The following is a 26,079-nucleotide window of genomic DNA, read 5'->3' as shown; positions in this document are numbered from 1 at the left end:
CTAGGTATAAGCACCTGTGAAGTAGTATGTGCATCTGCAGTGGCATGCCCAAGGGGAAGGGGGGTTGGTGGGTGTTAACCCCCCCCCCACCGCTTTGGCCCAGTAATCCTAAAAAAAAGAAAAGAACGTCGAAGGTAGGAAAATATGACAAAATGAGGGCTGACTACCAAGAAAAAGTATACGTAACCCTTCCCTTTCGAAAATCCTGGTCACGCCACTTTGTGTCTGTGTATGTGTGTACGTATGTATGTATGGGAGGCTGAATTTTGTACCCCCCAAATGAAAAACATTCCTGCACCACTGCCTTTAAGTGTTACTGTTAAAGAACATGTTTATTGTAGATATGTGTATATTTAATACCTACGTAATGACGTCAAAATAACGGTAACCTCTTAGCCAGGCACGTATCTAGAAATACCTTTTGGGGGGTCCAACCAAGTGCCTCAATAATAATAATAATAATAATATAATTAGAATAATTGTATTAAATTAAATTAATATTATATGTAACTTGCTATTAATACATCAATAGGTAAAAAGATAATAAAAGAATAGATACATAACAGCATGTATTCATTATCTAGCTTATGTGTAGTTAAGATCGCCAAAATATGTGTAAAAAAACTGCCCTGGCAAGGAAATTAATGTCAAATAGATAAAAAATTGAATATTTTTTGAATAACAAAAAAGGAGTTAGATTCAATTGACGAAAAGTAAAGTTTCTGATTAATATTTTATGCATATTATCACAAGTAGTAGTGTGCATAAGTATTTGGATCTCTCCTTCAAAGCCGTATGAGCCAAATTCCTTGCTCTTAGCGTAAATTGCTACATGCTTTTGCAATATACTTATTATGTTCTGCAACAGGTCAACAATAAATCCAACTCTTTTTAAAACAAATAGCCACACCCGGTGGAGGCAGGTGGTGGTTCGGATCCTACTTGAAACTGTAGGTCCTGTCCTTTCTGTGCAAAAGTGGACGTAAAAATAAAATCAAACAAACAAATAGTCACGCCTATGTAATCAGAAATAAAGTTTTGGCATTAATCAAAGAGAATGCCCAGGCGATTCTACTGTCCAACAGTTTACGCATGAGCATTTTTTACAAAGTGGTCACCAAAAAAATGATCACGCTTTAGAAAGGCAGAATAATTTTATTTCAGCTTCAGACCATATCAGTATGATTATAACTTAAGGCAATTGAAGGGCCAGGGGGGAAAACGATGAATGTCGATTTTTCGCCCATTTTGAGATCGCAACGCCATCTGATAGTTCAGAAGCTGTACTATAAGAATGAGAACGGCCTTGGTTGGGAAACGACGAGAAGTGCCTGAAAAACGCATTATTATTTTGGCATATATTAACGTACTTATGAAAAGAAATACTTTGTTTTTCATTTCCTGGCAAATTGTCTCGAATGAACATTCATCGTTTTTCCCCCTGGCCTTCAATTTCTTTCTTTGAACACACATTTTTTATGAAGTACTTGGAACATTTGCATTTTTGCATTACATGTCATCAGTGGCGGCGATTGGGTTCCAAAACCAGAGGGGGAGTGCAAAAGTGGAGGGGGTGCAGAGACAGTATATTTCGCTTTGTTTATAAGGTTTAGCATAGTGTGGGGGCAAAAGTAGCGAAAATTTTGGGGGGCAACTGCCCCTAATCGCCGCCACTGCATGTCATCCATATTTGTAGTTTATGAAACAATTTGTCATGTGAGAATCAGACAGACATGAAACATAACTTGAATTTATCGAATTTACAGGAGAGATGAAGTAATGCATTCTTAGGAATACGTGTGACTAAAATAAAAAATAGTAAATTGGAGATCCAGGACTCGCTGTACTGCTAAGGAGAGGAGATGGAGATACGCCAATGTGACTCCAAATAGTCCTCTCTAGAGAAGATAAATTAAACAAAAACGAAAACTGCATTTTTGGAGTTATGTTCCTCTGGTTCTCACACAACATATTTACCTACTACTTTCAGATAGCAATAAAGTAAACTTAATTGTTACAACTTGGTATTGCGCTATAAAAGCGTTTCATAGGTGACCACACCCACAAACACATTTTAACAGTTGAAGCAGTTGCTACCTTTTGACACATTTTTCCAAATTGTTTTAAACCCATATATATTATTTAGTGAATTCTAAATATCTGCAACAGGAGATATCTAACAATATTAAACACTCATTATAATATTGTATATAGAATATCACATATAAAGAAATATGAGAATTTACTGCTCTGTTAGAGTCTGCTTTGTGTCTACTAGCAACATTGGCTTTCACTATTTTTAATGCATATATTCCGAAGAACATTTTCGCCACTGAATGATATTCCAGAATTCTGGATAGGTACAAACCCAGGCCTCCATCTGCAAAAGGCCTAAAAGTTATACCTGAAACTGTACATTGGACCATCCACATGGGGTCTATGCAAATCCAGCCCAGATTTAATTGTGCAAACCTTATATACACTATCACATCATGGACCAAGTTATTAATATGATATTTTGAAACTTTTCAAATATCACAATAGGATGAATTTACTAATTAAATTATGTCACATTTATGTTAACTCAAATTTTACACTTTTATTATTTTAATAGAAGAGTAGAGGAATAACAGTGAAGAAATTTTAAAGTAGAAACAACTTTCAAAGCATAGTTAATTGTGAATTCATTCCATACAAAATGAGTGGATATAGTAAAAACAAAGATTAATAATCCTTTCAGTCAATGAAATGATATACAAAAAAAAAAAATTAGAACCTGCATAAAAATTATTCATTATCTTATATAAATATTAATAAATTTAGTTATTGAATTAATGGAAATGAACATAATATGTAAATTATGGACCATTTTAATGACAAACTATTTTTTATTCACTACGTAGTACTAATTGTATATACATCCCCTTTTAACAAGACTGATACATTAGGATATTATCCTAAATTTTATATTTTTGTGAATTTTCTTCGAAATAACAAATGAGCATATTATTCGATAGAAATGATAGAATCTACAAATTTAGTCCGTAGTTCTAGACATTTTCTGTTTATGTAACATGGAACTACAGGTCTTTTCTACTGAATATATCATTGAATTTTGAAGGAATACGCATACATACAAGGTTCTTGACAATTTGAAAACAAGTCATCAGATTAGCATTCTTAAAAGAATGAAATACAGTATGTAACATTCTTATTCGTACACATGAATTTTCAAAGAAAATGCTTTAATATCTTAAAGGAAATACACTCTTTTGAAATTGTTTCTTTACAATTCAATAACAAATATCATTAGGAACATAAAATCTTACCCAAATTCTGTATAACCAATGACAATAATAAATTAAATGAAACTGAAAGAGAAACATGCCATTTTTTGTACAACTTTTCTATTCGTATGCTTAATAATATAAAAGGAAAAAGTATATTCAGAGCAAATTGACTCACAGTTCTAATACTTTGATGCGTATCCTTTGCTTTAATTACTGGTTGACACCTGTTCTTCATAGAATTAACAAGTTTCTGACATGTTTTAGAGCTTATTTTATTCCACTCGGCTTGCACAACAGTTTTCAACTCTTGTTTGGACTTGACGCCTGCTTTATGGACTCGCCTCTTCAAAATTGCCCATAAATGCTCAACGGGATTTAAGTCTGGACTTTGAGCTGGTGTTTGTAGTAGTTTGGGCACATTCCATATTAGACAATTCATGTTAACTCGCTTACTGTCATTGTCTTGTAAGAATCTGTAGATAGGCGGCATGTCCATATTTCGGCACTCTGCTTTACATTGTTCTTCAATATGTCCAGATAGACATATGCATCCGTGATACCATCAATAAACTGGATGGTACAAACACCATTGGACGACATACAGCCCCCAAATCATTAATAACTCACCATCTTGGACTCGTCTGACCATATGACACTATCTCAAAATTCGTGGTCCTTGTGGATGTGCTCTTTCGCGAATGAAAGTCTATTCCTGCGATTCACCTTATTTACATACGGCCTCTTTCGTGGTATTCTGCCATGATATCCATGCTTCCACAAGGCACGTCGGACAGTTTGATCGGACATCATCTTGCCAGCAACCTTTTCTACTAACGGTCGTAACTGAGGAACACTTAGTAGGGTTTTTTCTCGCAATATTTTTTAAAATAAAGCGTTCATCACGTTTATTCAAGCGTCTCTCTTTTGGTTTTCTCGACACATTCTGTGTTGAACCTTCCTCTCTAAGTTTGTTTACTATGTATTGAACTATGGATTGTGATTTATTGACTGTTTGTCTAATTTTTCTTAATGAATAACCTCTAAGGGCCAAATTTATAATAACATCCGTCAGATCGGAACTAAGTTCCTTCACCTTGCCCATTTCGAACACGCTGATAGATAGACGATAGGCATACAACAATACCTACGCCAGCATTCTGCTTGACAGGGAGCGCGCCTGCATGTTTAAACTTGTTACGAAGTTGCAAACTACACGAAATCGCCCGAATAGCAGCGGCGCTGTATGCGAGGAAGATTGAAACTCTTGCCTGTACGAATAACAATGTTGCATGAAACAGCGTGTTTTTCTCTTTTCACACAAATTATATGCTCTGTTTATACACTTTGAACATGCATTTTTATTGACATTTGTTGGTGAAACCTTCATTAACATTAATTTCCAGGTACATATGAAAAAGATTATATTTACTAGTAGATATGACATTTTTTCCTCGGAAATTCTACGTGTACGAATAACAATGTTACATACTGTATGTATTACAGAAATTTAATCCTTTTTACCCCCATGCATCAAAACGTGTTAAAACTTTTTGAAATCAATGTTAATACGTGTTTTTTAGTGTACCAGCTAGATTTTTATTTCAAACTACTTCTGTGTTATACCATCCCTAAATATGTAACCCAGTTTCTCATTTTTAGACACTGCTTTACCAAACTTGATTTTTCCAAATGAAACAATGTTTAATGACTATATTTCACAATTGAGTGTATTTTTTGGTCATTGAAAGACTGAGTTATAAGTGATAAATATATTAAAAATCAATTGTTATATCTGAAATGAACGAAGAATTCTTGATTTATGAGTAACAACTTTAATACAGAAAGATAAACAGATCAAATTAAATCAGAGAGATTGCAAACTAAACACATTTGGGATTGACTACTGTATTATGTGCATAACCAAAAACATTCATAGTTTTTGTGTTAAAGAATTGTGTGTAGTACACAAAGGAAGACAGTGTGAGGAGAACAGAACTTGACATACACAAATTATTAAAAATGGCATAGCTCCAATCAACTTAATTCATATTCTAATATGAGTTAAGGTAACTTGCTTGAGCATTTTATTAGAAAACTTTACACATTTTCACTCAACACTCATACTTTATGCCTTTTACACATCTATATAGCATATAAATATGTGTAATATATGTATAATAAACATATTTCTTGTAAGAGGCAAGTTTCTAACTCAAGATTTTGTACATTTCCTATTACATAAAGTGAGAAAAAATACGCCATGAACAACACAAAAATAATATGTTGCTTAATGAGGTCAATCTTTCAAAAAATATATATTCCCTTTTTCAATTAGAAAGTTGTTTAATATTATTTAACAAAATAAATAACAAGCAAAACAATACATGTTATATGTACAAACAGTGTATATATCTCTTCTAAAACTTGGATCTAGTGACTGGTTGTCTGGATAAAATTCTATGTGTAATAAAATATATTAACTAATCATTTAATTATATTGTTCCAATAAGTGCAATTTATTTTTAACAACCTTCAGTTCAGCATGTTGTGCAGAATATTAGTTATGCAAGATTGATCTGTTCACGTAGAAAAGTTAATTGTGATGCTTCTACTGATCATGGTTCCAAATGTACCAAGGTACCAAACATGGGCATCGGGAGGGGGGGGGGGGGGTGGAATGGGTTGGTGTATCGCCTTTGGAAATTTACATCGTTCATTTAAAGATATAAGAAAGCCGAAAGTTTGTTACTCTTATTGTTAAGAACAGAAATAAAGTTCATTTCGTTAGTATTCGAACAGAATTTCTGGCGATGCCCATGGTACCAAATCCCATATCTTCTGCAATTAGTGCAATCAAATTATCAGAACTGATTTTTTAGTGTAAACGTTTGTAATGTGTAAATTGCAAAACCTAATCTTTAATTACAAACTTTAGTATAGACGTTGCTTGAAGTTCCTTGCAACAGAAAATCTATGTCTTACAAAAGTTGGTGTATTTCCAACTCCTTTTATACAGTTCAACCAAGATGAGAAGAACCTCAGCACACTCACAAACTAAAGTGTTAGTCATTTGTTTTCTCCTCTCACTCTCCCTTTGCTTTTGCCCAAAGTGCCTCAATGTTGCCACATGTACAGCTTCCCTGACTCGCTTTGTTCTCAAAGACTTGAACAACATTAAATATTACGTCGCTACTTTCGCTGTGCATGGTTGACATATATGATGACACTGATACTTGGCATTGAATAAAGGTGATGTGTTGAAGAATGCTGCACATTTAGGCAACACAGGGGTATGATTACACGGTAAGCAGCTGATTGCATCACACACGCTCCCTCTTCTCCCTTCTGGTTGAAAGTTCGAAGACAGTGCTACAGGGATTTTCTCATTTCGGTTAAGCTTCGTGTTCTCTTCTATGAGCAGTACTACTACTAACACTAGTGAAACAAATTATTGTCTACAAATCAAATTTATAAAATATAGTGTGTATTTATAGAGAAGAACACACATACATATGTGTGAACATGTGTCTGTGTTATTAAAAATAAATACGATAGCATAGGGTGTTAGCCTTGCACTTCCCAGCTGAAAATTTTTCCAATTGCTTGTGATAACTAGAGCCCGGATTTATAAGCGAAATGCATATTCTTTTCCAGACTTCTAATGGTAAGGAGAAAGGTTATACTTTGTGTTACATACCTTGATGAGCTATTTAACTAAAGTTGAAAATGCTTATAAATGCTTATTTCTGCAGGAAACGTTTATGCTTGCTTATTTTATGATTTTGGTTTAAAATAGCATATTTTACTCAAATCTGTCATATTTCAATCCTATTTCAATCTCACTACGGCATTGGGGTGACGAGATCAATGCTTCTAAATAGCTGCATGAGAGAAACTGCTTCCTAGAAAAGATACAGTGCGTTCATAATCATTTTTCCAAATTACCTGATATTATAACACAGTTGAAAGCTCGAAATAATACATTGCAACATTCACTTTCTCTTATTGATGAAATTTCAGTAACGTTGTCTTCAGAAACTCATGGTGTTGGTAAAATTGTGTCAGATAAGCTCAGTCAGGAATTAGTGAAAAATCCCGGTTACAAAACATTCTGCCAAATTTATAAAAAGACTTCTGGTGAAGAAACAGACATTGAAGAGGAATTCACCGAAGAAGAACTGTTGTGTTTTTCACATGCACCTGTGATGTCATGCTACGTGGAAAGAACATTTTCACTGTACAAATCATTCTTCACTGACAGATGCAGGAGCTTCACACAAGAAAATCTCAGGATGTCCTTCCTTACATACTGTAACAGCTTTGAATAAGTTAAGAGATCTAATAAACAAATATTTTTTTCAGATTTTCCTGTATTTGTTTATGCTTATTTTGGTGCTTATTTTTTTCATTTTTTGTGCTTATTAACTTGCTTATTTAATTGTTTGATTGTGCTTATAAATCTGGGCTCTAGTGATAACCAATGTGAGTTTTTAGACACTCTTAGAATCACCTGGTCAATTGTAATGAATTGTGTTTAATTGGAACTAATTGTGAATTGTAATGAGTTGTGGCATAAGAAATTTTTCCAAATTCGATATGGTGAAAAACTTAATCCGACGCTAATTTCCAGAGCTACAAGCTACCGCAATGGTGTAATTCTTAACCAGATTCAAGCCATAAGATCCAAGTTTAACTTCCTTGTGCAAAATGTAAAGCTTCGTGTGCACTGTAGCAAAATGCATGAATATTTGTCTAGGAACACATCAACATTATCGCAGGCTTCTTTTAATCTTTTCCCATCACACTAGTATGGAAACAACAATAATATATAATCCTTAGCTTACTTGCATTTTTTTTCTCGTTTATCGTTTTGTGCTGCAATTTCTTTCAGCAGAATACAAGCTTTTCACATAACGAAACAATTTATATGGTTTGTAGAGTAATGACTTGAGTGTTGCTGCTACATTCCAAGCTGCAGCTCAACCATATTGCTTGCAAGTGTTGGCCACAATCCTGCTACTAAACATTATATGGCTTGCTCCCGAAGTGCATGTACCCACTTTTCACGGCTGTGACATCGGGCCTTATGATTGTGCCTGCTGTCATTTCAAGCTCGTACAATTTCTGATAGTAGCTGAACACTATGATCCACATATAGGTGGCGAATGCTGCAATGAGAAAAGGAGCATGTTAGGGTTTTTACATGAATAATAAACTAACAAATTTGTTCGCTGATGACTTAGTAATATGGGAAAACAGGGAAGAAGGTAGAAAAGAGTGAGGTGCTCATAACAACAAGAGACAGAGCCAGAAATGAGCCAAGAATAAAGAGTTGAGGATGGCGGAGAGCTTCAAATATCTAGGACGCATAATTGAGAGAAGTGGATGAATAGATGAGGAGGTAAACAGAAGATGACAAATTGGTGGTGGACTCTATCAAAGTGTTTGAAGATTAATATGGAACAGGATGTACCTATGAAATGCAAGGAGGTAATATATAACACATACTATGTACCAATAATTACATATGGAGCAGAGACTTGGACAATGGCAGAGAGCGACAAAAGAAAGATCTAGGCAGTGGAGATTAAATTTTTAAAGAGTATATTGGGAAGACTAGAAGGGATGGAATAAGGAATGAGGAGATCCGACAGACAGTGGGGGTGGTGATGTATTGTATTGCCATCGTATTATTGTATTATAATTTTACTATATTTCACTGTTACCATAAATTATATTTAATTGTTTTATTATACTGCATTGTTTATGATATTGTAAACAAACTGACATGTCCGATATCACTGCATGTATAAGCAAATAAGTAATTCATGGATGAAATAAATCTTATCTTATCTTATGAAATATTACAAGCAGAAGATTATTTAGATATAGGGTGATTATACGTCCCATTTTGACCAGGACAGTCCCATTTCAGAGGCATGTCCCGGTTGTCCCGTCAATATTATTAAAATACACTATTTGTTCCATTTTATAGAAGTCAAGGAGTTGATTTGATTTAGTGAAATTCAAAATCCATCATCTCTTGCTTTATTCTTTAAATCTTTCATCTCGCCCATCTTTGAATACTGTTCCCCAATTTGGGCAATGGCCTCAAAAACCAATCTCACCAGAATAGATTCCGTTCTCAGTTTCTTTCTTGCAATTGTTCGCCATAGAATACCTTCCTTTCGACATGTATCCAAATCAGACATCATGGCTGCTCTGAATATTCACACTCCATCCTTTCGCCGTGATCTAGCTGACATGAAATTTTTATACAAGATAATAAATGGCAAAATCAGAACAGATCTAATTAGTAAATTCACACTTACGGTACCCCAAAAGCAAACGCGCAACCTGCAACTCTTCCACAACCCAACCACTAGGCTATCCCTTCTACAACACTCCTTGTTTTACAGGCTCCCAGAAATCTACAACAAACTTCCCCTGAATGTAGATATTTTCCTTCCAGAACGCAATTTTTGTATATTACTGTCCAAGAATATGTAAATCTATCCCATCTTGTTATTGTTTTTACCTTTTGTTATTTTTTGTTTCTACATTATGTTGTTTCAGTGTAAAATGGCCAAATAAGACTGTATCTGAAACTCTGAGTAAATAAATAAATAAATTGGTTTCCTCTATCAGTTAGCTTGTGTTGAGAGTTGTATGGCTTTGTGTGTGTTCCATTACTTGCAGAGTACTGAATAAGCGTGACCAAGTATAACATACATGTAGTTTCAATACGGACCTGCAATAAGATTTTAAATTCCTGCATCTCAACACAAACTCAAAAGACAAATCTCGTGTTGTGTGTCAGATATGTGGGGAGCTTTATGAACGGTTGGTGACGAATAAAGTTGTTCTCAAGAAAATTGGTTCTTCTGATAAATACTTCTGTTCTCGTATTTGTCAACTTTAGCATAGGACTAACATTAAAGGTTGATCAAAAGTGACTAGAAACTGTATGTATAAATGTATTATAATTAAGTTTAACAAACTTTTCAGGAAAGAGGGGGAGGGGTAATCTGACCCCCTTGGAATGTTGGGTTTTTGGGTCAAACTATTATTGTCATCCTATTTAGATATCTTTTTTTTTTTAATGGCAAGAGTATTAACCATTCAGCCCAAAGTAATGGGTCTACCATGTGAAAAAATTCTTCACTACAAGATAATAATTATGGCAAATACTTACTTAAAACCAAAATGCCTGCAGCAAAGACACTGGTCCCACTTCTAATATCCATGAAGAACTGGGAAGCAATGAGTGTTACAAAGAATCCAGAAAGGCCAATGAGCCCAATGCTAATCCATGGCAGCATAAATTGTCTTATGCGCTATGGGAAGAAAAGAAAAATTTATTTTATTATTTTATTTCTTACATTTTATATATCACTTCAGGCTATAATTGTAGTGATGATTAGATGACAGTGGTACGTAAACACTCATGGTCAATGAGCTCAACCACCAAAGTGACAAATATAGGAATATGTTTGAGTCTACTGGGCAATCATTTACAAAGATACACTACACACATCTCTATCATTAAAGACTGCATTATGCATTATTTATCTACAACCCAAGTAACCAAAATGGTTGGCCCAAAATTTGAATGTTCTTGTTCTGCTACAGCTAAATAACAGACCAACCATAATCAATTTTCAACACACAAATATCTCCATGGTGGCTGACAAAGGACTGGTGAGTGACTACAAGTTACAAGTAGCTTCTACTTTCATTAAAAAATATTATATTTTCAGCATGTGATGTGACTGAAATATTCGAGAGAAAAAAAACACTGTTACACAAAATTTATTTTACACTCTACAATTTACAGCATACTATTTAGTATGATGGTCTCAAATGGAGAAAGTAGTTTTTAAAACTGATTTTGACTCAATTTTCAATGGTTGGGCAAGCGTTGGCAACAACTTTTGGCCCAATGTAAAACCAACTTCAATTTGCCAACCAACATAAACCCAACCTTTCCCACATAAAAACTGTGCCCAATGGTTCTTGTTACTTGGGAATGATTCTTTAATTATCTTACACAACGTTTTCATACTTTTTAAGAGAAAAACATTACATATGAATGTATATTGAAGATGTAACATAAGAACCTGTTTGAACCTCTTGTAAATTTTCTACAGAATTTTAACAAAATATTAATAAATTAGTTGCTGTTAATTAACACAATACAAAGTATTAGAATTTAATATTTAATCTTACACTTACCATGAGAGCACCATATAATAGCAGAATGCTGGAAATCAGATAAATGGTAACTACAGCAATCAATGTGTACATTAAAATAATAATACCTGTAAGAGAAAGAAAATGCATTAGGTTTTTGAATACAAGAATGAACATTATTTTCAAATAAACACTATTTCTTTGTTACTAACAAAAATATTCATTGGGATATACTGAGGATCCACAAACATTTTACAAAATTTTCATAATTGCAAGTTACATGGAATTGTAGCAACAAGTTTTCTTTCTTGATATAGTAAAATAATTGCATGTAAAATATAAAGCAAATAGATGACATCACAGAATGAAGATAATTGTATCATGCACCAACCAAAAAACAAAAAAAGTCTGAAAAATTAAAATGGCTGATACAACATCATAATTACAATTTCAGTGTCTCAATTGTTTGCTGAAATCACGTGGCAAAGATGGACTTCTTTAAAGCATTGGAGTTATTAATATATTGGGATAATTTAATACATGGCAGGCATTATTTTCCTGGGGGTTCACCGAAGTCATATGACACATACTCAGTTTCCGCAAATATATATTTTTCGGGAAACAAAGGGATGGGGAGGGGGCTTAAAAGATTGGTACATAATTTTTTCATAGAATGAGGTTTCATAGTAGAGGTGTGTGTATAAATTTAGGGCTAAAACTAAGTACAATAAATTGTGCATCTATGAAAGAAATTTCGGGTTTTATGGACATCGTGGATGTCCTCAGGATTTGTTCCAGGGATGGGAAGCAAGATCATTTTTTTTCCAGGGGGGACAAACTAGGCACATTTTTCCTTGTAATAGTGCTGTTCTCTTAAAGAAACACTCCTTCAGTCCCTGCAACGTCTTTATAATAATCATCATAAATTACTGTGACTGAAATGAAATTATATGTGTGTAATAAATAGTTTTAGGTTGACATTAATTTTTCAGGCGGGTGTGGCTCCTTTTCCCCTTCCGGACGTCCATGCCTGCAATTATAAAACGACTAATCACAATGATCCTACAATTATTAAAGGGAAATGGCAACCAATGGCATGTACGTACTAGAAACCTGAGACCCTTTCATTGGAACGCTACAGCTTTTTTTTTCTTTCTTCAAATTTGGAGTTGGTCGACCAGCACACGCTTTATCTCTAATTTTCTTTCAACAGACGAGAAGGTATATTTCCGTTAATTGTATGCATTTTAGCGGTCATTTCTTACCTGCGCAGATAGCAACACCTACACTGCATCAAATGACGTAACATAGTCCATCCTTTGGAGCATCAATACTTTGCGCAAGCACTTTGAAAACTTACAACCTTGAAACATTGACACAGACATGGTTTGTCACGTCTTCCTTTCTTGTCTAAGATCGCGCCATTCTTTTACTTTCACATATCCAAAGTGTTTCCATCTTTAAGGAAAAAGTCTGAATGCATGCACGAGTTATTTTAGTAATGTATTTCTTTTATTTTAATTCATTGTGACTAATTCCAGCTTTCATTCATTTCTACTCATCCTTCTCTGCCACAATTTTGCATTTATGCCAAGAAGTTCGGCACAAAAATTATTCAACAGAGAGGATAGAATATGTAACGAATGCGCTTCAAACTTGAACCTCAGAGGGCAACACTGGAAGGGAGGAACCAGCTGGGTCTCACTCGCAGCGAGGACGGGGCCTTCGGGCTTCTGCTGCTGCTTCTGAGAAAGCACGAACTGCGCATGACCGTTGGTTGGAGATCGAGGTTCCTCAGTATCCTTTGCCATATATTTTGCCCATATAGCTACCCCGAGCTTCTGCCTGCCGCCCATACCTTCACTATGGCAGGAGCTCTCCTGTGGGGGTTCAGCTGAGGGTCTGCACGAGGGTGGCCGATTCGCGGTTTCTCTTTCTCAGCAAAAGAATTTGCCGTGTTACGGACACAAATACATGAATTCTTGTGTAGAAATTTTAGCGAAAAATTGTCAAAAGGTAAATACATTGTTTATTGTCCATTCTCGAGGTAAATGCCATATATTCCTGGGGGTTCATTGATCCTGTGCGCTATAAGGCCAACCGCACCTGATACATGGACATCTTTAACAACACAATTTCTTGTCTAGTACAGTGTCTAAAATTATATTATTTATCAATAGGACTTTGATTGATCAAGACCTATGAGAAATGAAATCTAAAATCTAAAATTCACTTACCATAAGCATAACGGTCAGCTTGTTCAAACTGTTTCTGATTGTGATGGTGATAATCAAGTTGCAGGTCTTGTTCATCCTGTCTCTTATCATCTTCCAACATTCTGGCCATGTCTTGCGCATGAGAAAATCCGAGAACCAAACAAAATAGGCCTATTGCTGATAGAAGCTGGAAAGATCATATTTGTGATAATTTTTCTTTTACCAGCGATCGTGGTTTAGGATATTGACAATGGAAACTGCATGCATAATACTTCCATGCTCCGTTTTGAAAGTGAAATTGCACCAGTGTTCCGAAAGTTACTTTTAATAAGTAACTGTTTTATGCTCAAAAAGTAACTCAGTTACAGTTACTCCATTTGAAAAGTAATTATTTTACAGTTGTTGTTAATTTGTTTAGATAAGTTACAACTCAGAATATGCAACATACTAGCAGGCTGTTCTTTCTTTCCCCTCTTGTAACCATCTAAAATGTTAATTAAATAATAATAAACATCATTTTGAAATATGAAAGCATATTGGAAAGTAATCATCAGATCACACAAATCACTTTCTTGTTATTATAATGTGATGGCATCCATGGTAGAGTGGTTAGCACAGTGTGCGCAGGTTCAAATCCTTGCCTCAGCATGGGTGTTCTTTGTGTGTTCCCCTTCATCAATTTCATCGTATCATCACTCATCCTCATCTTCACAATTAGCCAAAAGTGCCAGAAATGTGAAGCAAAATATACCAAAGCACTTAATTCAATGAAAGTCACTACAATGCGTGCTGGTATATGCATATTAAAATGTTATTTATATATTTTAGTTAACCATAATTTTGTTCATTATTGTTGAAATGTACAGAAATAACTGTTAATTTAGTTGCTTGATGTTTGAAAAAAAAAAAAACCAGATAGCATGTAAGTTAACTGCAAGTTAAATCGACATTCTATTTAACTTGCAGTTAACTTACGTGCTATCTGGGAAGTGTTACTTTGAAAGTAAATAGTTACGTTTACTATTACTTATAGCATGTTACAAGGAAGTCATTAATTCTGAGCATTGCTGTTATGGTGCATTGCACTAGAGCTTCTATCAATTAGGAAGGCAGTGTGGTTGAACCTTCTGGCATGTGATCGGAGAATGAACACACTATCTGCAAACCGAAGGTAACATGATTCTCTTTACTTCTAAAGTCTGTTCAGTGATGCCTGAAAATAGGGGTGAAAAAATGACAATGGTGTTTCATTTCAATTCACTTCTTCTCTACACACTTTCATAAAGGGCCTTATAGTTTCCTTCCTAGTTGATTGAAGCTATAGATGCTAAATCACAAGAGTTTAACTGAACTATGCAGTTCCTATGTGAGTTATGTACAGTTTTTATTGTGATACATGACTTATCAAATTAGAAACATTGCTGAATACATTAACTAACTGCTGCAAGCATTGTAAGTGCATGCAAAGTCATTCTTCTAAAAATATGTTTCAATATTTTGGTAAAAATAAGCAAAGCAGGTATACAATTATTCAACTTTTTTCATTTGCAATTAAACTTAAGAGACAAGTAAGAAGTTAAAAACTCATAAGAAATCCTTAGAATATAAGAGGAAATTCTGACTACACAGAGTAAAAAAGTATTGACTATATTATCTGTTTCTTTACATAAAAGGAGCAACTTACCAAATGCGCCATAGCAATAATGACAGCTCCTTGCCGAAGATTGAAGCAACCACAACATTTCTGCATCAGTGGCATCGTGTCACGTTAATAGTCTATGGAAAAGGCAAAGACCAAAACCCTGTTAATTTCGCAATCTTGCAAACAACTAAAATAATATACATTAACAACATGTAAAAAGCAATAATGAGTTGAAACTGGTTATAATATGAAATGCTTGGAGAGGGACTTCACATCAATCATACTCACTCTTTTCTCATGCACATGTGTTACAAAATTTCTGTAGAAGTACATACGGGTGGTCCAAAAGTCCCGGAACGGACAAATATCGTGAGAAATACATATCGAATCGGAAAACGAAAAAATACGTGTTTAATAAGTGAAAGAAAGCTATTCAATGATATCACACTTGATTCCCCACCCCCGCTCCATGGGGGTGGGGCGGGGGGCAACTGTGAAATTTTAAATGGAAACCCCCATTTTGTATTGTAGAATCGGATTGTACGTTAAGAAAATAACCGGGTTTCTGCACTACATTTCGCGTAACCCAGGAACAAGGACGTGGACGTAGTAGTATTTTGTTCCCATCGGGGTGCTTGTTTTAGGTGAGTCTCCTCGCCTCTGTGGTGACCGGAACTTAATTACCCGCTCACCACCGCCTTTTACTCCGTTCCCAACGTCGAAAAGCATCAAGGAATATAGGAAAAGCATAAACGTCTGAATTGTTCATTGTTTGCGTCACGGCCCGATTTGTTTTTCTTCCGCGCTCCCATAGGGCCGCTCGAAGGCGACTGGTCTGCCATCTGCCGACTCTATGCGGGAATGCGATTACCTTGATGTGCGTCGGCAGTTCGCTGCGTGAGCAGTTCCCAACCAACAACGATACACACACAGTGAGGTTACTCATCGTGCCACCCGGCCGGGCTTAAGGCGATAGTTGTGTAAGAGATGAGATCTTACAGAATGTGAAAGTGGACGGTCAAATTTAGTTTCAGTAACCCTGTGTGCATTCTTTGCAACTCACGAAGGGGGAGGAGGGGGGAATCGTTCTGGAGTATTAATAGGTCTACGAAAGAATAGAAAATCCATTACTGTTCGTATTCTGTCAACGATGGCATTGTCAGAGAGGGAAAGGATAACAGTTCTCATGATGCGGGGTGTTTGGTGATAGGGAACGATCATACGGAGACGTTGCGCATTTATTCAAGGATACGTTCCCGAATCGTGCACCTATTTCAAAATCTACTGTTTATCGAACCGTTGATCGCTTCGAAAGAACTGGAGCAGTCAGGGATGAATCACCTAAAACTGCTACAAACGACGAGAAATATATGGAAGTTCTAATGCATTTTCAAGAAAACGCCCATACTTCGAGTCGAAAAGTAGCTCAACAAACCGAAGTAAGGAAAACATCTATCCTTAGAATTGTGAAGTCGCATCAGTATCATCCGTACAAAATAAAACTAGTGCAAGAACTCATCGGAGACGACTATGATCGTAGACTTGAATACTGCGAGGAAATGATGCTACGATTCGACAGAAATAATCGATTTCTGTGGTGGACTTGTTTCTCCGATGAAGCTACCTTTGAGTTGAGCGGATCTGTCAACCGGCATAACATGAGGTATTGGGCCACTGAGAATCCCCACTGGATGAGGGAGCACCGTACAAAGTACCCGCAAATAGTTAACGTTTGGGCTGGAATATTGTGTAATCGTATTATCGGGCCATACTTCATTGATGACAATTTGACATCTGAAAAGTACGTAAATTTGTTGACCAATGAGACAATACCTGAAATACAAACAATCGTTGGGGATGCATTCGCGAATGTTTGGTATCAACAAGATGCAGCTCAAGTTCATTTTGCTTTAATTGTTAGCAATGTGCTGAACAACGTTTTCCCTGACAGATGGATTGGTAGAAGGTCATAGAGTGGCCACCAAGGTCACCCGATTTGTACCTCTTGATTTCTTCTACTGGGGATACTTGAGAAGCAAAGTTTTTGAAACCAAACCCAACGGTATCGAGGAACTGAAAGACAGAATTCGTACAGTGTCAAATGCAATTAGTCGGGAGATGTTACAGAATGTTTCCAATGGTGTGTATCTTCGGTTGGGAGTGTGCCAAGAAAAGGGGGGGATACCAATTTGAGCAGGAAATGAATTGAGGTTGGCGAGAACACCGAATGGTGAGAGGCGAGGGGACTCACCTACAACAAGCACCCCGATGGGAACAAAATACTACTACGTCCACGTCCTTGTTCCTGGGTTACGCGAAATGTAGTGCAGAAACCCGGTTATTTTCTTACGTAGAATCCGATTCTGCAATACAAAATGGGGGTTTCCATTTAAAATTTCACAGTTGCCCCCGCCCCACCCCCATGGAGCGGGGGTGGGGAATCAAGTATGATATCATTGAATAGCTTTCTTTCACTTATTAAACACGCATTTTTTCGTTTTCCAATTCGATGTGTATTTCTCACGATATTTGTCCGTTCCGGGACTTTTGGACCACCCGGTATACATTCTGTATATGTCCCCTTCAGTGTCTGAAATTGTGTTTGCAAGGACATACCAAGAGGAAAAAATTGGGAATTTCCCTACCGCCGCTCTCTAAACTCACTGAGTCTCTGGAAGTAATTTGTTCATCGTTTTAAAAGGGATGTATGGAAAAAAATCACTGATCATTTCCCAAAATGTGGGACAAAGAGAACGGCTGTTTTTATTCTACGAATGTTCCATGCTTTATGGACATCTTGCTATTGTACTTAATTAACTTCTTTTTTTACATATTTAAGTTCATTTCACTGATGAAAATAAAGAATCGTGATTATAATTAATAGGTGAAGGAGATATTAGAATAACACCTCAACGATTTTATCCACCTTTTCAAGCGGCTCCGGTGCCCACCCAACATCGTGTAAAGTGGGTACCTGGAGGAAACTTTGGGGGATAAAGGCGGCCGAGCATGGTGCTGATCACATCACTCCCACCTTCGGCATTGATCAAGAAAGTGTGGAGCCCTAACTCCGCACCCCCTATACGACTTCATGGCGTGGTGCAAAGCAAAGGGGAGCACTTTACTTTTATAATGGTAATACTAGAACTGGGACCCAGAAACTTCAGATTTAAGACCATGGGAAGTGTGTTTCATTGCACTCTGCCACCTACTTGAAAAGTTTCATTATTATTTATTTGTAAGAAGTGCCTTGCTTTGGTCACTCTTTGAATAAGAGAAAGCATCAGTTGCAAAATCCTGAAGAGTCCACTCGATGCACTAGTCAAAAATTTTGTACAAACCAAATTAATTCCAAAATGTACATGGTCATCGCCCTGTCATAGTTCATACTTAATTCATACTTAAAGCATCAGACAAAAGTGTAAAAATGAGATGACTTTGCATAAAGGAATCTGCTAAGGAATTAACTTTGCAAAGGCCCATTTATGCCTTATCTTGTTCTTCTCGCTGATGTAGTCATCCCACCATCATCATCTCTGGGCACTTGGATGCGAGACAGGTGTCAAATCACAAATTGGCAGCCAGGCTTTAGTTCACAGCTCCTTGCTGCTAGTCTATCAATTTTCATTGTCTGACCTAACAACCGATTGTTGTTAGAATGTATTTCACAAAAAAAGAAGAAGAAAATGAAAAATTGACAATAGACCAATCTAGTAGACTTTCATCTTGTGTAATGGTAGATACATAGATGGCAGTTCCCACAGTGCCTGAAGCAGAAAATGTTAGCTGGGGGATGTTTGGTCAAGCCTTGGTGTTAGCTGGGGGTATGCTCCTATGCTTTAACATCGTGATAATGAGACAATCGGGGGGATGGGGGATGCTGGTGGGAAACCATTCACTCTTCATCCCTCCTCACTTCGAGCACTAAGTTCCCAGGAACCCAATTTCTTTATACCTTTCTAAAATTCATAGGTATTGCAGGATGCTACAAGCATACTTGTAAATCAAAGGAAGTGCATTCTTTATCCGAAATGTTTTTCTGTCGCTTCCTGGGGAATTTTATGAAGAGAAATATGCTGGACTCTGTGCAACTTGAAAAGCAAGGGCCTGTGCTCACAAGGTCCTTATACCGGGTGTTTCATAAATAATTGATGGGTTACAAAAATTTATTGCAAGTAAATTATTGAACTTACGTTAATGAAACCAGTCCAGAACGATCGAGAACAGATTGTGTGTGTATGTTTCGTTAAGCTGACAGTTCATATCTCTGCCGCTAGGGGACACTCAAGTCACCCATAGTGTTTAGTGCAATGTTTTGGTCCCCACGATCACCGGACCTTACACTGGGTGACTTCTTTTTGTGAGGTTTCATCAAAGACAGGGTATTCGTCTCACCAATGCCGCGTGATATCGCAGCCCTAAGGGAGCATATTATCGCAGCGATACACACTATCGACAGGCCCAGTTGATGTGAGTGTGGCAAGAACTAGACTATCATTTCCATGTGCGCCATGTCACCCGTGGTGCACACATTGAACATTTGTAGGTGTGACGAAAGAACCGTTTAAGTTCCTCGTTCGTTCTGGATTGGTTTCATTAACGTAAGTTCAATATTTTACTTGCAATAATTCTTTGTAACCCCTCAATTATTTATGGAAGACCAGGAATTTTGAAAAATAGAAATATAAACAAGTTTTATTTCTCAAAAATTCTAAACTAAGGCTCTGTCCGAAAGGTACAAAGTACAGACTTAAAGTATGGTCTTGGCGGAACTGACGTCACCTAGTACAGTTCAAAAGCGCCAAGAACAGAAGTACGGAAGTGCACAGCTCGCAGTGCAGTTGGTTGGTAACTAGGTCACGTGGTTTCCGCACTCGTTGTTCATTTGTTTAAAATCACGGAGGTAGAAAGCCAGCTACACAGGTAGATATACGTTATGGGCCAGCAAGTTGTTGGCTATAGTTCTTCTAATGTGTGGAAATGTAACAGTTGGGCTGAAAAGTTCGTAGGCTAACATAGTAAAAAATATTTTTTTGACAAAATTCGATTTTATTATTCAATATAGTTGCCTTCGAGGGCGATACAACGATTATAGCGGTCATACAATTTTTCGATGCCATTTTTATAGTACGATTTCTCTTTAGCCTCAAAATAGGCCTCAGTTTCGGCGATTACCTCTTCATCAGTGCTAAATTTCTTTCCAGCGAGCATTCTTTTAAGGTCTGCAAACAGGAAAAAGTCACTGGGGGCCAGATCTGGAGAATATGGTGGATGGGGAAGCAATTCGTAGTCTAATTCATATAATTTTGCCATCGTTTTCATTGATTTGTGACACGGTGCATTGTCTTGATGAAACAGCACTTTTTTCTTCTTCAAATGGGGCCGTTTTTTCGTGATTTCATCCTTTAAACGCTCCAACAACGCTAGGTAATAATCGCTGTTGATGGTCTGGCCCTTTTTGAGGTAATCGATGAATATAATACCACGTGCATCCCAGAATACTGATGCCATAACCTTGCCAGCCGACTGTTGCGTCTTTCCACGCTTTGGATTCGGTTCATCACGTGCAGTCCACTCGGCTGACTGTCGATTGGACTCTGGAGTGTAGTTATGGAGCCATGTTTCATCCATTGTAATATATCGACGGAAAAATTCGTGTTTATAACGGTTGAATATCGCTAAACATTGCTCCGAATCATCACAACGTTGTTGCTTTTGATCGATTGTGAGCACGCGCGGCACCCATTTTGCACACAGCTTTCGCATGTTCAAATATTCATGCACAATATGTCCAACACGTTCCTTTGATATTTTTAAAGTCTCAGCTATCTCGATCAACTTCACTTTACGATCATTTAAAATTATTTTGTGGACTTTTTTGATGTTTTCGTCGGTAACAGCCTCTTTGGGGCGTCCACTGCGTGCATCGTCTTCGATGCTCATTTCACCTCGTTTAAATTTAGCAAACCACTTCTCAACGGTTCATTTTCCTGGTGCAGAGTCCGAATAATGTTTATCAAGCCAAGCCAAAAAGCAATGCTTTATTAACACACGAAATTCTTTTTTATCCATTTTTTCACAATAACAAAAGCTGCTTCACTCACAATGCTATATCTCACGAACTAATTATCCGGCAGCTGTGAAATTTATACACGTATCTTTTGAAGGTTAGTACTAAGTAAAAATCACATGGATTTAATTCTAGTAACGCCATCTATGAGTCAGCCTACGAACTTTTCAGCCCAACTGTTATGTGTACGAACATTGAAAATGCTATGTGATTTCTATGGTGAAAAATAAGTGTTTAAAACGCGAGGAAAACAACGAGTACTCAGTTATATCTACTGATCGTATTTGGCGCTGCAGTCGAAGTGCAATTCGAAAGACGTGTGCCTACTTCCAGTCCACGACTTGAAGACCGCACTCCAAGACCATACTCGGAGGATGCTCGCTTCAAGTACGGTCTTGCACCTTTCGGACACGGCCTAACATAGCTGTCATGCTTTGTCCAAGTAGTCTGTGGAGCACGAAAGAAAACAAGTCCTCTGTGCAAGTAGTGACTCGGAGGAGGTTTACCGATTGACGCGTGAGAGGGAAATGGATTGCATAGGTTCGCAGCAGCGCGCACTGCTTTGCTCCACCCACTTGCTTTCACCCCGTCTCTACCATTATGCGCAGCCTTTCTCCGCAGACTGTATTATTGTTTCTGTCATCCAAAAAGAGTAGCGAAGGGCGATTTCTTACTGTTCCATCGAAGTTGTTCCATTGACCTCTTCCATTCACATTTATTCTTCCCTTTTCTCTATTGCTATCAATCTCAATGAGACAGGCACGTAGCCGGGGGGGGGGGGGGGGAGAGAATCCCAAGGTTGTTAAAGGTCAAGGAACCAATAAATGTAATGGATTCTATTGGGTTCCGTAACAGGACCGGAACTTTATTTCTCGAACAATTTAAATTCGGTCCAAGTTGCGTATTGTTACATTTCAATACGAAACTTGGACCCTATTTAAATTCATCCTGGAAAAAGTTTCCTTGGCCGTGTTTAAATTCATCCGGAAAAAAAGAGTCCTGGGCCGTATTTAAATTCATTCGAAAAAACGTTCCTGGACAGTATTTAAATTGATCCTGAAAAAAGGTTCCTAGACAGTATTTAAATTGATGCGGAAAAAACGTTCCTGGACCGAATTTAAATTGATCCTGAAAAAGAGTTCTTGGACCGTAAATTGAACCGGAGAAAGGGTTCCTTGACCGTATTTAAATTGATCCAAAAAATGGTTATGGACCTAATTGAAATACTTTAAACATAAAACTTTTTTTTTTTTTTTGCGGTCTAGAACTCATTTATACTTGCTGATTTTCTCACTTAGACTTGAATTGAATTTTTCTTTTACAATACCTGGACCTTTAACAATCCTGTTATAAACATGCCGCTCTGAAACTCCTCCGAAATAAAATTCTGCGCACGCAGAGCGTTTTTTAAATACGGTTCAAAACAATAAATGCACAAACATCTACCCATCCCCAACTTTTTCACCTTAAGATGGCGGCTGCTGATAAGAGATACCCCCCCAAAAAAATCTGACTACGGGCCTGCAGTGGGAGAAATGCAAGGCAAAACGTAACTGCAGCAAATAATAATTTAATGAACAGTTAAGAAAAAACGATTACGTTATAATTGAATTAAAACACGCAGCTATCAAATAATAATAATAATAAACATTATGAAAATAACAAAGCAACATGTAATTTCACAATTGAAACAACATTTTTCCATGAGGGTTCGAAACACTTGGCTACTAAGAACCAGGCAATAACCTGAATTGGTGTCATATATAAATTTAGCTTGACACTCATTTTCCAAGGGAAACGTGGCCCACCTAGTCCTCTTACGGATGTCTATGTCCTAGTCCATGCTTTTCCGTCGAAAAGAAACTTAGAGCATCGCACGAAAATCGACTCAAGGCATGCCAAAACTAACTTGGCAATCTTCACGCCAGGACTTAAGGAACGACCAATTGAGGTAACTCATTTACAGAGGCGCAATCAGGAATTTTTGTCCGGGGGGGGGGGTGATGGTATTAACTTTTATTGGTGAAATGTGTAAATTATATGCATTTACAAACATCTAAGCCTTAAACAATAATTTCCACATTAATTGATTATTATTATCATGGAGTAGGACCACATTTCGTGTAATACCCCATATGTACAACATATATTATTTAAATACATTACACAATCAATTCATCCATCTCATAATAAACCAACAGCAAAATTTACATGAATTGTCTCTCAAATGTGCACGTCCCTTTCCTCAAAAGAATTGTTCATGCATTAAAGACAAAATCAATCAAGATAACTTTTACTTTTCTCTCTGGTAATTTACAATGAATTACAGAAAACAATCGGACATTGCGAGCCGTGCGAGCAAGAAAATTTTTAGATCCAATTTTTTTTGCAAACTGAAAACAATATTGATTTAATAGGGCTCAAATAATTTCATGGAGCGCCATGGCATTCTCTCTTTTACAACTTTTTTCACTTAGATCGTTCGGCGCCCAGGGCCGACTCCCACCGCTCCCTAGCTACGGCTGTGAACTTGATAAGGCTAAGAAAAGGAGGGATTGCGAGCGTAAAATACATTTTACGAATTGTATTTAAATTTGCATAAAATTTTAAATCAAAGGGGTCAATGCCCCCCTGTCGTTGCGCCACTGGTCACAACGTATACCATGTTTGATCCTTCTGTATCACATTTCTATAGAGCTAGTTGCATATGGAGCTGTGTCGCTAATATAGATTGCTTTTCTTCTAGTCTAATATGATCGCGCTTATACAATAAATTAATGAATAAACGATTCAATAACAAAATATGTTGCAAGTGCGAGGATCTGTGCGGTGGCACGTGTCGTGCACCCAGGGGCGGCTGGCGGTCGCTACCCTCGGGGCGTCAAACCAGGCTGTCATCCTTGAAAAGCAACGAAACCTAATTTCTGATTACAAAAGCGTGCATTGTATGTAAATGTTTCGGAAGCGCATCCCAACTGCGGCCCCGCACTCAACAATTGTGAAAGATTTAGAGCAGCGGGAAGGTTGAAATCGATCGTCTTTTGTCACCTAACAAATTCTGCTAGCGGCTTGCATCGCTCAATTTTAGAGAGACAATTTTCAACTTGCAGCTGCGTAACTAGATCACGTGGTTCCTTCGCCGCCAATAGTTTATTTCTTCATGGCCGATAGTAAGTCGCAACTTTGCATTCAATTTGCTTCAGGCGGGAGACTGCTTCAACCACTCTAGACCTTCTACTTCAGTCAGCTCACTCCAAATAATAAACGTTCATACAACACTAAAACATCAAGAAATCAGTGCCCACATCACACCCAAACAACCTCTTACTCGTCCTGCTATTGCATACCAACACATGTTTTGTCAGAATTTGATCTTACTTTGGCGCCTATATAGGAAGTACACTATACTTGGACTAGTGAAACATGGCACTGACAAATCTGTTCTGTTCATTTTAACAAATCAGCAGTGCCTTACTTAAACAATTTTAGAAGACTGAATAACTCAGCTCACTACGATATGAGTATATACGAAGTAATGAAACGACACAGACAAATATATTTCTTTTGTCAACTTGATATTACAAGTAAATATAGTTCCATAACAAATTAGGTCATGGGAATTGTATCTCAAAGCTTTGTAAGTACGCCACCGCTCAGAATCATAGATCTAATTCACGACCGGCATTTATAAATTCAGGTTTAGATACACTCCTGTTCAGAAAAAGCGGCACAAAATTCAATTCTTAACCTCCGTTGAATGGCCACTTTATCTTAACAAGAATGTACATTAGTTGTATAATAGTGAATAATGAAAATGTTCTGACATATTGAAGGTAACAAACATTACATGCAATCGTGCATTGTATATCGTGTAATTTAACACCACGCTATATATTCACATTCAAGGACAAATATTTGCAACAGCAATATTCACTACATATCAACGTTAAATTGTTATCCTAGAAAGAAACAAAACCTTGTAGTTGACTATTTACATGACGTAATTTAAATAATAATAATAATATGATTATAATATGTATTTTTGTAATAAAAACAATATCACTATGTTCTCAGTAAGAGCGGCAATGTGCTGTTTAACCTATTCCGGTATATCAGTGATATAGCTGAATGTTTACCAAAACTTACTTATAAAATATGCTTACCTAAGAATCAAAGCTACACAAACACTAAGGAAACAACTGAGGATTCTATTGCTATTTGTAAAATCCAAGCTACGTCCTTATCACAAAATACACTCGGACATTTTATTGCTGACTGCTCGAGAAGCTTTGCGCAGAATCCCATTGGTGCGTCGGAATCAATAACAGATGGCGACACCTGCATTCCGATTTAACATGCAATGTCTTCCTAGTCGCAGTAGCGAGCTGCGCTTTTTATTGGCGGGAAACTGCTGAAACATTTTCCGTAAGAAACAAAACTGATGTAGCCTAAAGTTCACATAGCTCATGTGTGAAAGAAGGGCCACCGAAAGGAATTAAACAAGGCCCGAATGTATCTTGGCGCCCCTAGGACTTCTTGTCTTTTGTATTTTGGCGAGGTTTTTTTTTATCAGATTGCCAATTTGGTGAGTGCATGCAGAGACGGCTCTATGGAGGGGCAACTCGGGCAATCGCTTGAGTCCCCGCACCTGATGAAGATAATTGTGTA

The 26,079-nt window shown here is 37.0% G+C and overlaps 1 protein-coding gene across 1 annotated transcript; it reads right to left on the bottom strand.

The window, feature by feature from the left end:
- Nucleotides 1-2,868: 2,868 nt before the first annotated feature.
- LOC145989959 (uncharacterized) lies at nt 2,869-25,703 on the bottom strand. Its single transcript, XM_083125509.1, has 6 exons — nt 25,575-25,703; nt 15,384-15,475; nt 13,721-13,886; nt 11,526-11,611; nt 10,486-10,627; nt 2,869-8,458 (listed from the first exon to the last, which is right to left on the bottom strand). The coding sequence occupies exons 2-6, from the start codon at nt 15,456-15,458 to the stop codon at nt 8,310-8,312; spliced, it is 618 nt and encodes a 205-aa protein (XP_082981635.1). The 5' UTR covers nt 15,459-15,475; nt 25,575-25,703; the 3' UTR covers nt 2,869-8,309.
- Nucleotides 25,704-26,079: the final 376 nt, after the last annotated feature.

The sequence above is a fragment of the Lepisma saccharinum genome, chromosome 7, assembly GCF_977018435.1.
Source record: "Lepisma saccharinum chromosome 7, izLepSacc3.1, whole genome shotgun sequence".
NCBI classification, from domain to species: Eukaryota; Metazoa; Arthropoda; class Insecta; order Zygentoma; family Lepismatidae; genus Lepisma; species Lepisma saccharinum.
The sequence above is the reverse complement of the archived record's forward strand: the minus strand, read 5'-3'. Positions and strand labels throughout refer to the sequence as shown.

Bases quoted from the DNA above. Each gene is read 5' to 3' on its own strand.
- LOC145989959 (XM_083125509.1), bottom strand. From the start codon at position 15,458: ATGCCACTGATGCAGAAATGTTGTGGTTGCTTCAATCTTCGGCAAGGA. The intron at 11,612-13,720 runs GTAAGTGAATTT...TTTCTCTTACAG, and splicing joins AGCTGACCGTTATGCTTATG to GTATTATTATTTTAATGTAC. The intron at 8,459-10,485 runs GTAAGTATTTGC...TTCTCATTGCAG, and splicing joins TGCAGGCATTTTGGTTTTAA to CATTCGCCACCTATATGTGG.